The sequence below is a fragment of the Suillus subalutaceus genome, assembly GCF_016647625.1.
Source record: "Suillus subalutaceus strain FC151 chromosome Unknown DFJ58scaffold_57, whole genome shotgun sequence".
In the NCBI taxonomy this organism is placed as follows: domain Eukaryota; kingdom Fungi; phylum Basidiomycota; class Agaricomycetes; order Boletales; family Suillaceae; genus Suillus; species Suillus subalutaceus.
Window position 1 is genome coordinate 100,519 of NW_024540306.1, and position 12,913 is coordinate 113,431.

General features: G+C 47.4%; 3 protein-coding genes across 3 annotated transcripts; 1 reads left to right on the forward strand and 2 right to left on the reverse strand.

The window, feature by feature from the left end:
- Positions 1-3,947: 3,947 nt before the first annotated feature.
- DFJ58DRAFT_396825 (uncharacterized protein) lies at positions 3,948-5,363 on the forward strand. The gene is made up of 3 exons (XM_041380193.1): positions 3,948-4,340; positions 4,391-4,780; positions 4,834-5,363. Exons 1-3 carry the CDS (start codon positions 4,034-4,036, stop codon positions 5,127-5,129), a joined length of 993 nt encoding a protein of 330 aa, XP_041243599.1. The 5' UTR covers positions 3,948-4,033; the 3' UTR covers positions 5,130-5,363.
- A 148-nt stretch (positions 5,364-5,511) lies between these two features.
- DFJ58DRAFT_745956 (pseudouridine synthase) lies at positions 5,512-7,040 on the reverse strand. Its single transcript, XM_041387422.1, has 7 exons — positions 6,836-7,040; positions 6,735-6,774; positions 6,616-6,674; positions 6,322-6,564; positions 6,182-6,269; positions 6,016-6,131; positions 5,512-5,958 (listed from the first exon to the last, which is right to left on the reverse strand). The coding sequence occupies exons 1-7, from the start codon at positions 6,971-6,973 to the stop codon at positions 5,749-5,751; spliced, it is 894 nt and encodes a 297-aa protein (XP_041243600.1). The 5' UTR covers positions 6,974-7,040; the 3' UTR covers positions 5,512-5,748.
- A 1,998-nt stretch (positions 7,041-9,038) lies between these two features.
- On the reverse strand, positions 9,039-12,124 carry DFJ58DRAFT_745957 (calcium/proton exchanger). The gene is made up of 21 exons (XM_041387423.1): positions 12,001-12,124; positions 11,667-11,943; positions 11,582-11,616; positions 11,481-11,529; positions 11,400-11,431; positions 11,276-11,350; positions 11,215-11,222; positions 11,138-11,156; positions 11,038-11,083; positions 10,952-10,978; positions 10,838-10,903; positions 10,636-10,778; positions 10,564-10,585; positions 10,385-10,507; positions 10,178-10,329; positions 9,930-10,124; positions 9,857-9,879; positions 9,719-9,804; positions 9,601-9,666; positions 9,505-9,546; positions 9,039-9,444 (listed from the first exon to the last, which is right to left on the reverse strand). Exons 2-21 carry the CDS (start codon positions 11,740-11,742, stop codon positions 9,416-9,418), a joined length of 1,314 nt encoding a protein of 437 aa, XP_041243601.1. The 5' UTR covers positions 11,743-11,943; positions 12,001-12,124; the 3' UTR covers positions 9,039-9,415.
- Positions 12,125-12,913: the final 789 nt, after the last annotated feature.

The following is a 12,913-nucleotide window of genomic DNA, read 5'->3' on the forward strand; positions in this document are numbered from 1 at the left end:
CAGGTTAACGGATGCGCTGATTTTGCCATTCCCCGTAGATATCGCTACCAATATTATTACATAGAGCATCGCAATTTCACGTTGGAGCGATTGTGATTCCAATATATATAAGGATTCACGTTCGTAATGATAATATCTGGTGTTGACTAGACTTTTCGGGAAATCGCAAAGCTGCTGCTCCCGGACATCCTGGAGAGCCCTGGATCTGTCTAGAAACTCTGCCTAGTACCCGGTATTTTTACCCGACGACGACTGGACCGGTTATACGCTGAATCCTGCTACAAACCGACACAATTATAGCTTCACAACAATCTTAGATTGCACATGCTCTTCGTCATCAGGAAGCACCGAAAATCCTCGACGATAATAGTTTGAATTGGCAGGGATGGCATGGCAATTGACAGAGTTCCCTAGACCGGCTAGGCTTGGGGACTGGGATTTGCGGAGCATGCAAAGGTAATTGAGTCCAGTATAGGCCCGGGAGAACGAGAAGTGACGAAATCAGGCACTCAGTAGCCCCTGGTTATGCGGAGCGGCCGTAAGGTTTGAAGCTTGATGCTGAGCTGAAAGGTGGCGTAGCTGCAACAATCTCAACGCAGATATTCACTCGAGGTGAGATAGCGGCCCGTCAGAATGAGGTTCAGGGTGACAAGTGGCGTCATTGGAAAACAAGGCGCCTTGGGTTGGAGCTTGGTACGGAATTCGCACTGATCTTCGCAGGGACGGAGTTGCTGATACGAGGCTGCCTCAAATGACGAAGGTCAGGCACTATGATATGTCAAATGACCTGTAGATGCGACCCTTGCGCCAACGATTCGACGTGTTTCCTGGGCATAAATTGCGCACGGACCCTGCTGTACACGAAAGCGATAAATCAGTAGTACATAGCAAATTCCGAGCTGATCGCCCTTTCCGAACGTGATAATGAAACATATTTTAGCGACACATACTTGGCTGGTTACATGTACAATTCAATGAGCCGGTTCAACCGGTATCTCGAGCGAACAAGAGACAACACCGGGTCTTCTTCTCAACAAGATATTGTTGTATTACGTAAGAAGATTGTGCCTGGTAACGCCAACCAAAGGACCGTGCACAGTGCACTGCAATATTTTAAATTAAATCAAGGTCGGGCTGAAAGTCAGCTCCCTGAATCCTGATCTTGCAACATGACGCGCCAGCGTCGCTGCAGTTCCAGCACAACCCATATGGACATACGCCAAACTATTCCATTCGGAATCGTCTGTGAAAGTGCTTCAGAAGTTCAAGCTTGTCTTGCTGGCGTCCACTGGAATGTTTCCACGGAGGTATTTTTCTCACTGGTGGACTGAAAGATGCCAACAAAGAAGCTGTCGATCAGGGTGACCTTATGTTTAACGATAGCCCGGAGTTGAAGACAAACGCCACGAACCTGGTACCGCCCCCAATTCTTCGTACTTCGACGAGCCACGTCACGGTACATTTGTTCGTCATGATTACGGGCTTGCGTTCACAGCTCGTGCCACATTGATGATATCGAATTCACCATGGCGGTATATTCGCCGCCAAGTGACGTGTGAGTGGAAGTCATAAAATCAAACACATTACCAATTCTCAATAAGCATCCATGTACGCTCTTCTCAAATGCTAACCATTCAATGTCCCTGGATCTTCGACCAGTGCTACTTATACGGCAAGTGATGATTCTTTCATCTATTAACACAAGTACCGGTTGACTCAATGAGTCTGTTCTTGATCAGAGCTTTCTATGTACCCCGCGGTTGAGGGTGGTTACATCGTGATGTACCATCCCTATAAAAAGCTTTGAAGTTAAAGTTTTCTCGAAGAGAGGATAACAATACCTCGACAACTTGAACACCTGAACCTTATCTCCAACGTCGTAGCTGAATCACATGACACTGATCAACATTCGGACTGAAGAAATCATAGCCGGAAGGTGGAGAATCTGAAGGATCTTGACGGTGCGTTCAACCGGACTGCGCTTATAGCAACACTCCATCTTTGTTGTCAGATGGGCTTCATATGCATAATGAAGGTGGTTGTTGACTTCTTCTCGTGAGTTTCAAGGTGGTCACACTCGTCCCATGTGATAGTGTTTTCATTGGAAGTCGGAAGGACTTTGAAGACCATGCGTATATTCTGGACTTCTATTGCGAAGCACCCAAAGATGAACTTTGGGGTGCCAACTGAAGGGTGAAGTTGCCTCGATAGGGTTGCGATAGGGTGCTTCGGAGCGACGTCCAGAACATTGACTCACTTGGCAAGGTACACTCCTTCGTACACGCGATCATTGACGCCAACGGACTTTCAAATCTCCAGAATTCAAGTTAAGTTGTGTATCACTCGTGGGCTTTATGCTTGTCACAATTCAGATGAAGTGCCAGAGCGAAACATTATAATGATTGGATATTATATGTATAGTTTCTTCCGGGTACGCGCGACACGATGATGATGTAGTATGAATTTCTGGCTTGTGACATCCCAGCACACTTTTGACTTTCACATCGGATTGTGTAATATGTGGAATGTGCTCACGGGCACGCCTGAGTGAGTGACCTGTTATCGTTTTCTTCTAGCATGTTCCAAGCATGTCCAGCTGACGACATTGACTGAAACTCCGCAGCTGTATTGACAGGTTCATCAGGGAAAACCTCCCCTCCAGATCGAAGTAATTTCCAGTTCGCGACATCTCGAGGATAGAATCTGTATTATGTGGAGCAAGTCGGGCATTCCAGGATCCGCCCCAAATCTCTACCTCCTGGGATTCATTTCTAAGCGCAACATTGTCCGGACCTCGTTTACCTCATCTCTCTTGCACTTACATAAGTACGCCTCCACATCCATCGTCATTCAAGTCATCAGCTTGGTCACACTCTGTAAGCGATCTTTAAGAACCTCCCGTTTAGTCATTTCGAAACTTTGGCCCGGTAATGTTCTACAGTCATATGAGCTGGTGGTTAACCATCGTTCTCCGAGGCTGGAATCGACGGCATCACTAGGCCATGTCGGTGCGGGACCCTCAGCCTGCTGCGCAAATTCCACTCGAGTAAGCAACTGATCGTGGGCGCCGCTTGTCTCGACAAAACGCTACATCACTAAACCTGAAATAAGTATACCCCGCGTCCCCTGATGGATTCTCTAAATATATTTTTCAAGGATCCAGTCATTTCGCTTGCGTTCTACATGACGTCAAAGGGATCAAATAAGAGCGCTCGATATTCGAAGACGGAGTCACACTTCGCGAGGTACAAGATGAACGATAGTCGTTAAACACCCATGCGGCAATTGAGCGGTGACCGGTGGTAACGTGGCGTACTCAGGCTACCGACCAAAGTGCTTTGTCACGGTGCCGTGTACGTCGCCCATCCGCAAGCTCCTCATTCATTTCCCCATAGCTGCCGAACCCTGTGCAGCAAACAAACAGGAGAACGTTTTCCGAATTCGCTTCTGTCATAACACTCCCTCCGTATACTGCGCTGGCGCAGGGCTGTCTCTTCAATCAGCACCTATCTTGATCTATTTCCGGGCTCGATCTCGGGTCCTTGGCATTCCTCAAATTTCTACATTGACCTCGAGGATGTTGCACTCGAAATTGGCCCGAACTCTACCGCAATATATATGCGACTGGCCCATCTCAACATAGATGTGCCACCTCCACCTTCATTACGCCCGACAAGCGATTATCTCAAACAGGCGGCCACCATTCTTCTTCTGCGTAATGGAGCATTCATTCACTCGGCAACCGAAGCAGCAGCATTAGCCTCATGTCTCACCACGCCGTATATCCCGTTTGTTCTAGATCAATACAGAACTCCAATTCACCTTGGAACATCAGATCAGATCGGTCATATCAAATTTTAGTCATTTGACTACAAAAGACACTAGCAATGCACGTTTATTTTGTACCCCGATGGATATCAACCATACCGTCAACACGAGGCTCACTGCATAAATACCCGGAGCGCCCGATTTCCGAAACTTCATACCCAACCCAACCGCCTCACATTTTCATCGTTCACTATCCTTAGATACTATGCTGGACGCATTCAAAATCAAGGACTTCAATTTGGAGCCCATCTACGAGTCTTGGGAGAACCCTCCAAGATTCCACGGCGAGACGACGAAGGACATGCCCGTTGATGACTTTTTGCATCAGATTAAAGCTGGCTGCGCCGAGCGGAAGGTGCCAGAGGAGTACTGGCACAAAGTTGCGCAACACTACATGGGGGAAAAGGCGAAAGCCAGACTCCAGGAGCTCAAGAACGTTATGGCGAAAGTAAATGGGGGCAAATATCGCTGGAGCTGGAAGAAGTTCTCGATTGCAATGCGGAACATGGGGTGTACGTAAATATCTTCATTACCTGCACGTTGTTGACTCACGCTGGTATAGGGGAAATTGATGCCAGCATCACAGAGACTGTTCAGCTCCACTCTAAGCCGTCAGGCATGTTGTGGCTTACCAGAAGGAAATCCACGAAAGACAGGGATGGGTCACAGAAGGAGGTGACTTCTTCCGAAATCGTGGAACTTCCGCCGCCCCTGCCGTCCAAGCAAGGACGGCCAAACCCGATGAAGATGCTTTCTGATTCAGCAATCGCTGCTACGGCTGCAATCAGGTCTCGCAGGTCACCAACCCGCGCGAACTCCATGGCTTCTACGTTGTCCACCAGCACCGTTTCATCTAACCATACCGTAACCTCTAACCACGCGTTAACCTCCAACCCCGTGTTGACCTCTGACAATGCGGTAACTGCCTTATCTACGCCATCCGCTGACGGCAGTAAGTGACACGTGCTAGTTCGTCTGAGTATACGTTAAAACCCGTTGATCCAGCTGTCACAGCTATATCGAATGCACCAACATGGCTCCTTAATGCGTGCAATGCCCTCAATTTCCTGACTGCGGAGCACCCACGAGCTATGACAACACTGAGTGCTGTCCTCATCACTGCAGGGACCCTCCCTGCAATCCCTGCAATTAGCGGAGGGACTCTCCTCGCTTCTGGCGTCGCTCAAGCAGTTGGCGCCATAGCTGTGGGCGTTGGAAATTTACTCAAAGCTCAGCAAGAAGGTCAAGTACAAACAACTGGCTCGCACCCACAACCACCGATACGATCATCTACCTTCTAATAGATGGCGATCGGTAAGGTTTTTTTTGTACTTGTGGGCGCCGCGGCATTCAAGCTCGTTGGACGAGCTCGCGGACAATATAAGCATAAATTGCAATATTATCTATACCCTTGCATCACCTAGCTTACATACAATGCATTCCACTGATTTCAAATTTCGAGAAGTCGTTAGCTATTAGCTATGTATGTGCACTTTACGTGCCGGCGCATCATGTACAGGACAATATGATACCCAGATGAAGGGAAGCAATCGATATTGTGCTTGAATATCACCGAAATTTCGTGGCGATAGTAAGAACATGACGAGGTCAATGATCGGTAAATTGCTCTTAATGGTAAACTTGTGCTGAACATAGCACACTATGTCACGCAAGCATCGAGTTCCACTAACAAACAAGTCTTTTGATAAAATGTTTATATCCCTGGCGAAAAACGCTACAATTTAAGTAGACATCCTGAACGTCCAACTCTATGCGAGCCCAAAACAAAAGGCTGAGTAATCCACAGTGCAACAAATGAGGTAAGATGAAGGGTAGGGTGTAGCCCTAGTCCCCGCTCTACGTGGTTTCAAATTAGGTACATATCGTGCAACACACGATGACGCTCTATTTCGTCAGCGATTATGGGCGCGGTACTGGAGGTTTTTGTAGCCATCTGCCTTCAAGATCTGGAACATCGCTAACATGCTGGCCGTCAACGGACAGGCCACCGTCAACATATATGTGGTCCAACGAGATTCCTGCATCTCTACATATTGTGAGGAAGTCCTTGGGTATGGGAGCCCCGATCCTGAGTCGGAAGTGTTTGTTGGGCCCTGTCTTTCTGTACCTCTGAATATATACGCATCAGGAATCTCATCAAACATCGACGGTCATCCGCGGACTTACTGAGAGCGTCAACTGCGCTGCGTGCAGGAACATCCTCTTCTCGGGTAGTCGGGTGATCTTAGCAATCTTCTCGGAAATGCTACTCCTCGTATACAAACTATCACCCAGTATAGGCGCTATAACCCCAATGAGACACTTCGAAGATATGGGATGAATGATAACGTACTGTGCAAGGAATGTGCCAGGTGAATGCGAAGTTGATGTTTCAGTCCTGTGTGCAGAGTTAGCCTGAGCAGCGACAGCGGTGCTATGGGCTACATTGTATTTTTAATAAATCAGCAGTAGACGGCAGTTAATGACACGTACGGAAGACGCAATAAGTTCCCAATCAGTAGCAGCAAACTTGGCACCACAGCTCTCGCCTATAGACACACGCCCATTACTAAATTCCAGGGCGTCCCTAATCTCTCCACTGCGACTCGGGAAGGACTTCTCTCCTCCACGGACAAGAGCCAAATATGTTTTCTCTACTACTCGCGACTGAAATTGTTGTGAAAACTGACGAGCAGCTGAGGAGTTGCGCGCTAACAGTAGCGTCCCGGTGGTAGTCTGACAGCTAAGTTAGCCAGTGCTCATAGAATGGTGTGAAAGGGAACATGCCTTATCAAGGCGGTGGACAGGGTACGGCAGGCTCTCCAAGGCAAAAGTATCTTTTACGTCTGTCAAGCGAGACAAATACATCGCGTCATGAACGTCAAACACGAGAAGGAAGTACGCACCACAAAGTAGGTCATTGAATTTGTCAACATCTCGAGGTTTCTGAATGTTATGCCAGAGGCTGTAGCAATCTCCTTCGCCTTCCAAGAATGAGCTCACTTACGTTTTCGGAGGAAGCGTCGGAGCCTTGGCAGATGAGTCCTGCAGGTTTGTTCAAAACGATGATACTGCGATCGGCATAGATGACATTTCTTGCCCAGTATGATGTCCCCGTACGAGCGGGTTTTAGGGCTTGCAACATTCAATATATTGACGAGCGTGCAAGGCTGCAAGTCGTTGGCGGAAACTCAGCGACCTTGCAGTTATTTGATGTTGTTTGTGGTTTTATGCCCCGACTCATTTACTTAATAGACTGCTCGAATGCCTTCAAGTTGATCATCATCTGCATGAGTACAGCTATCGATACATCACTGACAAGCGGTTGCAAACTTGAGTTTGCAAAAGCAATTTAACAACTTCAAACCAACGTTTGTGGCAGAAACTCCCTGAAATTCGGCGCGAACGGTTTCGACGCCGCGGCCCGGGAGGCTCAGTGCACTATGATTGGAGCGGTGCATCGCGTCGGAAAGCATTAACATCAAGCCCTGCTAATCTATAACCCCTCCAGATTGGGAACAAAACAGATAATTAGGTGAGAAAGCGAAGTATACCGTAGCACGCTACATGTGTTAACATCCACATACTTGGCATAGAGACCGAATCAGACTCCCCAGTCCACTTTCCGTGTTCGAGCTCACCCGGTGGATCCCATCGAAAGATCCCAGCCCGAGATCGTCATACGAACGAACTTCATTCTACAAAAAATCAGTATAACAGTGGGCCGTTTTGCAGACCTATTTTCCAATATCACACACTAAATCTCTGCCAATGAGCCACTAGAGACTTCAGTCCAATCAAGCCTGTTAAACAGCGTGTTAGGGATGCTGAAACGAAGGAACGAATCGCCTAAGGGCACGGATTCAGGGTCCGCTTAACTAAAATTGCTTTTCCATGTGTGTTATCGCAGCTCCACGCCATGCATATCAGGTAAAACTCCTCTCAAATTCAGGTTCAAACGTTCTCCCGTGGGGCCTGACTGACCGTGCCATCGAACCACTAGTCTGAAACTCCCGCTGATTCTTGGAAGAAATTAGACTGACGCCGCGGCGTTGGCATACATCGTGCTACCGGCTGGGGTAACTCATATAGCCATTGGATATTGAGATCACATGATGTAAGTCTTCTGGAAGCTCCGAAACAATGTTCCTCTATAAGGTTCGTTGTTCAATATTCAGCGCTCAGTCTTCACACCATAGTTACTAATGTGACATCAGTGATGCTGTGAAGTAGAAAGGCATCAGGGGCAGAAGACCGGAGCTTCGCTGAACTAACTCACAGGAGATCGATTTCAGGTGCCTGAAGAACCGCAATGCCGACAATTACATACTAGTCAAGTGACCTGATGGCTTTCGCCACTGTGATTTATCTGCTTTTCATATCAGTCATGATTGCAACCGACTAGAAGACACAAACGTTGCCAGGGAATGGAGAAGCGCCTCTATCACTGTGGGGCATCCATTCATTGATCGAGCGATTCTCAGCCTTTTTCAGCCAGACAAAGAACGTCAGTCATTACACCACGGCCATTGACAGTGCTTCAAGAGGTGATTCATAATTAACTCTAACTGTAACAAGGTGATCAGGCCTGCGCTTCGAGATAGCAAGTTGTGGTTTTTATGCTAAGGTCCGTCCACCAATCTGATATCATGAAATTGTATCGATACTGTACTGAATGAGACATCCGAGTCCGATCATCCACTTTTAGTGGAAGTGCTGTGGCGGGAGTGTTCAGAAACATTCTGGACTCTCGAGTTGACAAGTGAGCGAATAGTTTTGCTTCATACGATCCGTTAACTCGGTCGGGCAGAGAAAATACACTTCGCAAGAACTGATCTACTATCAACAATCAACTTCTCTGAACCATGAGCTCAGAATTTCCCCAAGGCAGTTACTTTTCGTCCGTCTCTCTCAATTCGAGTCTCATGCAACTCCTCATTGTCAGTCTACCCACCGACGACATATGAAGGAAATCAGCTGATCGTCCTTGAAGTATAAGTAAGGATACATCTACTTTTTCCGATGAACTTGACACATCAGCGAGAATGACATGGGGGTCACAACGTGCTCGTGGTGTGCGAGTGGAAACAACGACTCATCCACCAGGTCTGAGTTGACGTCACCGGAACTCAAGCGCTTACTGGTCGACTTCCTTCCGGACATCTCGCACTCCTCAATATACCACTTTATCACTCTCACCTGGTTGGGCCACCTATGCGATCCGCCACGAAGTGTATTGGAAGGCCCTTTAGCCACACTTGGCCTTGCCGTGGTGTGCACTCCAGGTTGGTCATTAAACTATTGTTATATTTAAAAGGTAAGTAGGAGTAAATTGGAATAGATCTCTTCCTATCCGCGCAGCGGTAATCGCATAAAAATAAGGACGGGGCTGGGTTCCTAGTGCGAACCATAGAAATCATGAAGAAAGAAGCATGTCAATAATGATAGTTGGCACTGGAAGGGACGGGTAACTAGTGTGCTGAAGGTATATGGTACCCAATATGATCTGGGAAGTGGCCCAGGTCGAAGCCTAGTCGTACTAAGCCCGTGGCAGTCCTCCATTTATCAACGATGCTTTGGGTTTGGCCTAACAATTTGGGAAGATCCCTTGGGTACCTAGTGAGAATGGCGTTCAATATGTGGGACATTCTTCAGTTACATCGACAAGGGGCTTACCAGGATAATACCAAAACGTTACACCCAAAATCAAGTACAAGCCTATAGAGCGCCTTGAGTGCGAAACACATCCCAAAAATTGCCACAGAAACGTACACATGAGGATCATCCCTTCCAACCAATTTGACTTGCCGTCCTGCACGACGTAATTGACAGTGAGGACTATTTTTACCTTCCGATTAGTACGTTCTCCAGCATTAACGCATCAACGCACCGGAAAGGAACAATACGATGGATTCCAGCGGGTCAAAGAGAAGGGTCAATGGCTTATTCATAATCCAGCCAAGTGTCACAATGAATCTGAAACCATCTGGATGAATACTATGTAGAAATGGACAAGAGCACAACGCACGGAATCACAAAGAGCGCAATTTGCTGAAAACGATGAGTCGCCATAGAAGCCATGTCCGTAGGAGTGAACTCACAATGCTCGAACCCACAGCAACGCCCAAGCTTAAAGTCAGTTTATCCTTGACGGATACCGTAACTGCAGTGACATGCTCCGCTGCATTACCAACGATTGGGAGCAAAATAATACTAACGAATTCCTTGTTGATCGACCCAGATGAAGTCAAACCATCAATTGAGTCAACGAGGAACTCTGCAGTAACAGCAACCAACTAAAGCGAAGAAAAATTGAGAACTTCGTATGACTATTACAGCAAGCACGTACCACGGTTACAACAACCAAAAGCCAAAGGCACACGGCAAGGTTCATCAGTGGTTGCTCAGGAACCTCAGTCTCCACCGATGCTATGGAATGGGTCCCAGGTTCCACGTCAGGGTTGGCATCCATGGGGTGGGACAACGTTTGTAGCTGCCTCTCTATCATGTGCCGAACTCGGGGAAGACACTATTTCACTGTCTGTGATATTTCTACGCGTCCTGTGCAACCGAAATGGATTCTGGCCCGTGTACTCCTTGGTTGGTTGCATATCTTCATTGTCATCATGGTAGAGGGCTTTGTGCGAAAATAACTGGAAAACCAGATATGAGGCGTAGACTGGATGATTGGAATGGGTTGAATCAACTGCCAACAAAATCATTTTGTTGACCTACTGAAAAGGAGAATAATTGCAACCTATACGAAGAACGTAAGACAAAACATATTATGAACAATAATCCACGCACACCATGGCTAGTTTTCAATATGTTGTAATCGGTCGACAATTCGTCATATTCTGGTTGGCCCTGAAGAGCCATGTGAAAAGCCCCAGGTAACAGAACAGCAATCACGCTGATGGTGAGCAATGACGAATTAAGTTGCACAGCACCTAAGCCATAGACGCGAGCATCAATAGTCTGGACCAACTTGAAACAAGCAGTTGTGTACTTTGACCAAATCCCTGTTCCGAGAAGCGGAGACCACCGGCAAAGAAGCACATGCCCAGTACCAGTACTACAGTACACATTAATTGATTTCGTCACAGTAAGCTCAAACACTTACAGAGATTGCTCAGGATAGAACCCACCACTATAGAAAAATAACGTGTCAGGGTCAAGGGAAGCTGCAAAAGAGTAAAGGACACATACAGGACGACTGAACGATTGTAAGCTGACACTTCGCGAGCGCGATGATCTAAAATGGGACAATTGGTCATCATACAAGCTACTGGAGGCTAGCACGACATACCGATACGATGAGTTCGACGCTGTGCGTAAAAGGAGACAAGATAAATAAAGTGATCAAGTGAGCAAAAAATTACTGACGCATTTCCCTATAAGCCCTCAAATTTCAGCGTGATAAAGGACCGATACATGAACCACTAACTAATGTAGCGTTGAGAAGACCAGCGAGAGTTTGACCGACTCGTAGTGACAGTTCATCGGTCGCGAAGGCGAGAAGCTGCGGGCACATTAAACCTGAACAATAGCGAAAAATGAATCTGTGTTACCTTGGCCAGTGGTATGATAGCCAGGAATGCAACTAGAGCGATCTGTAAGGTAGGTTACCGAGGGTCGAACCGTGTACTTACAAACAAATATAAGAGTGTGCTGATCGGGCAGAGCAAAGTTCATAGCCCACTTTCGGACGCCATGCGTTAGGTGGTCCAAGCTAAGACGGAAAGTAACATACAGATATCGGGATAAAGACCAACAAAACATTTAGCCCTAGAAGACAATATCAACGTAGTCCATCGATTGCAAGCAAGTCATTTTACATGAAGCAAAAACAATCGCTTGAATGCTTCTCCACACGGTGGGGGCTTTGGCTACCGGTTTTTTCGGTTGCATCATTAAAGATATAGCTCTTCTGAACTTAGCCAGCCAATTGAGGGACTCCTTTTGAGGTTTGCTGCTTGCAGTACTTGTGCGTCGTCGGATTGGCAGATGCGGATGGTCTTTGGGTAAGCGGGAACGTTTCCTCTACAGCATTGGGCGCACGAACGCTACTTGCGGTGGAATGAGCCATTTCTGCAGGCCCGTCACGTAGGGAAGCTGTCCGTGATGGCAAGGATGAGCAAAAATTGCGGCTGTGATTATTTCTGAACATACCCATAGTACACAGCAACGGTGGCAGGAGGGCAGTTGTTGAAATGCTGCTTCGGCATTGGAAGAGCCTTTAACTGTCACTGCCTTGTGCCAAGAACTTCGTGTTCTATACAGCTTTTCTAGAAATTACGTTCTAAGACTATACGATCGAGACAGTCGGAGATCTAACTAATTGAGGTTTCTGGAATCTGCAAACACCAAGGCCAGCACTCTCGATGATGCTAGTCCTCAAGCTCAAGTCGCATCCAAGACAATTGACGACGGTGATTGTAGCTTGCAAGTTGCAATTTATCCGTGCCTGTGGGCACAATTGAAACGTGTTCAGTTTGACAATGGCAGTCATTGCACAAGCGTGGCATCGTGAATGCTGTGCCTGTCAAGTCTAACTATTCCATCAACCTTTGGCATAATTATCCACTTTTGCCAAAATACTTATGTATGTTTGGTAGAAAGTCTCCAAACCTTCCACCTACAACTGGGGTCAGGCACGGAAAGATACGCGGAAGACTTGGTTGACCCCGCAGTTTCGTAATATGACGAACCGTATCGCACGTAGACGCCCCCCGCAACATATCACAGTTCATAGTTTCCGAGCTCGGATATGGAAGACTGTCAGCATGTAGCGGTTACATTGCCTCGCGGCGCGTCCATTAATACCTTCCGGCTTGAAGTACTTACCGCAGGCTTCTGACTGGTACCCAGTTGATGGCAATTAGGGACGCGCCTCAGTGTTATTCGTTTGAACTTGGTGACGACGTCGAGCCTCATACCGGACCTGTCGGTGCGGATCCTCGTGGTTAGTAGGCTGAGGGGGGGAGGGGGAGTCTAACGAATGGCGTAGGATGAAATGGGTTTCGGACCATATAGGTTTTCGGGCCGCAAGGTAGCCACGGTGAACCATCGTCTACCTCAGGTG

Excerpts from the sequence above, each read along its gene's own strand:
- DFJ58DRAFT_745956 (XM_041387422.1), bottom strand. The coding sequence starts at position 6,973 with ATGTTGCAAGCCCTAAAACCCGCTCGTACGGGGACATCATACTGGGCA. Across the intron at positions 6,675-6,734 it reads ATTCAATGACCTACTTTGTG|ACGTAAAAGATACTTTTGCC; the intron begins GTGCGTACTTCC and ends CTCGCTTGACAG. Across the intron at positions 6,270-6,321 it reads GGGAACTTATTGCGTCTTCC|CCCATAGCACCGCTGTCGCT; the intron begins GTACGTGTCATT and ends AATACAATGTAG.
- DFJ58DRAFT_745957 (XM_041387423.1), bottom strand. The coding sequence starts at position 11,742 with ATGATGCAACCGAAAAAACCGGTAGCCAAAGCCCCCACCGTGTGGAGA. Across the intron at positions 10,508-10,563 it reads TGCAATTATTCTCCTTTTCA|TCTACGCCTCATATCTGGTT; the intron begins GTAGGTCAACAA and ends CCAATCATCCAG. Across the intron at positions 9,880-9,929 it reads TTGCTGTGGGTTCGAGCATT|CAAATTGCGCTCTTTGTGAT; the intron begins GTGAGTTCACTC and ends CATCGTTTTCAG.
- DFJ58DRAFT_396825 (XM_041380193.1), top strand. The coding sequence starts at position 4,034 with ATGCTGGACGCATTCAAAATCAAGGACTTCAATTTGGAGCCCATCTAC. Across the intron at positions 4,341-4,390 it reads TGCAATGCGGAACATGGGGT|GGGAAATTGATGCCAGCATC; the intron begins GTACGTAAATAT and ends ACGCTGGTATAG. Across the intron at positions 4,781-4,833 it reads TACGCCATCCGCTGACGGCA|CTGTCACAGCTATATCGAAT; the intron begins GTAAGTGACACG and ends CCGTTGATCCAG.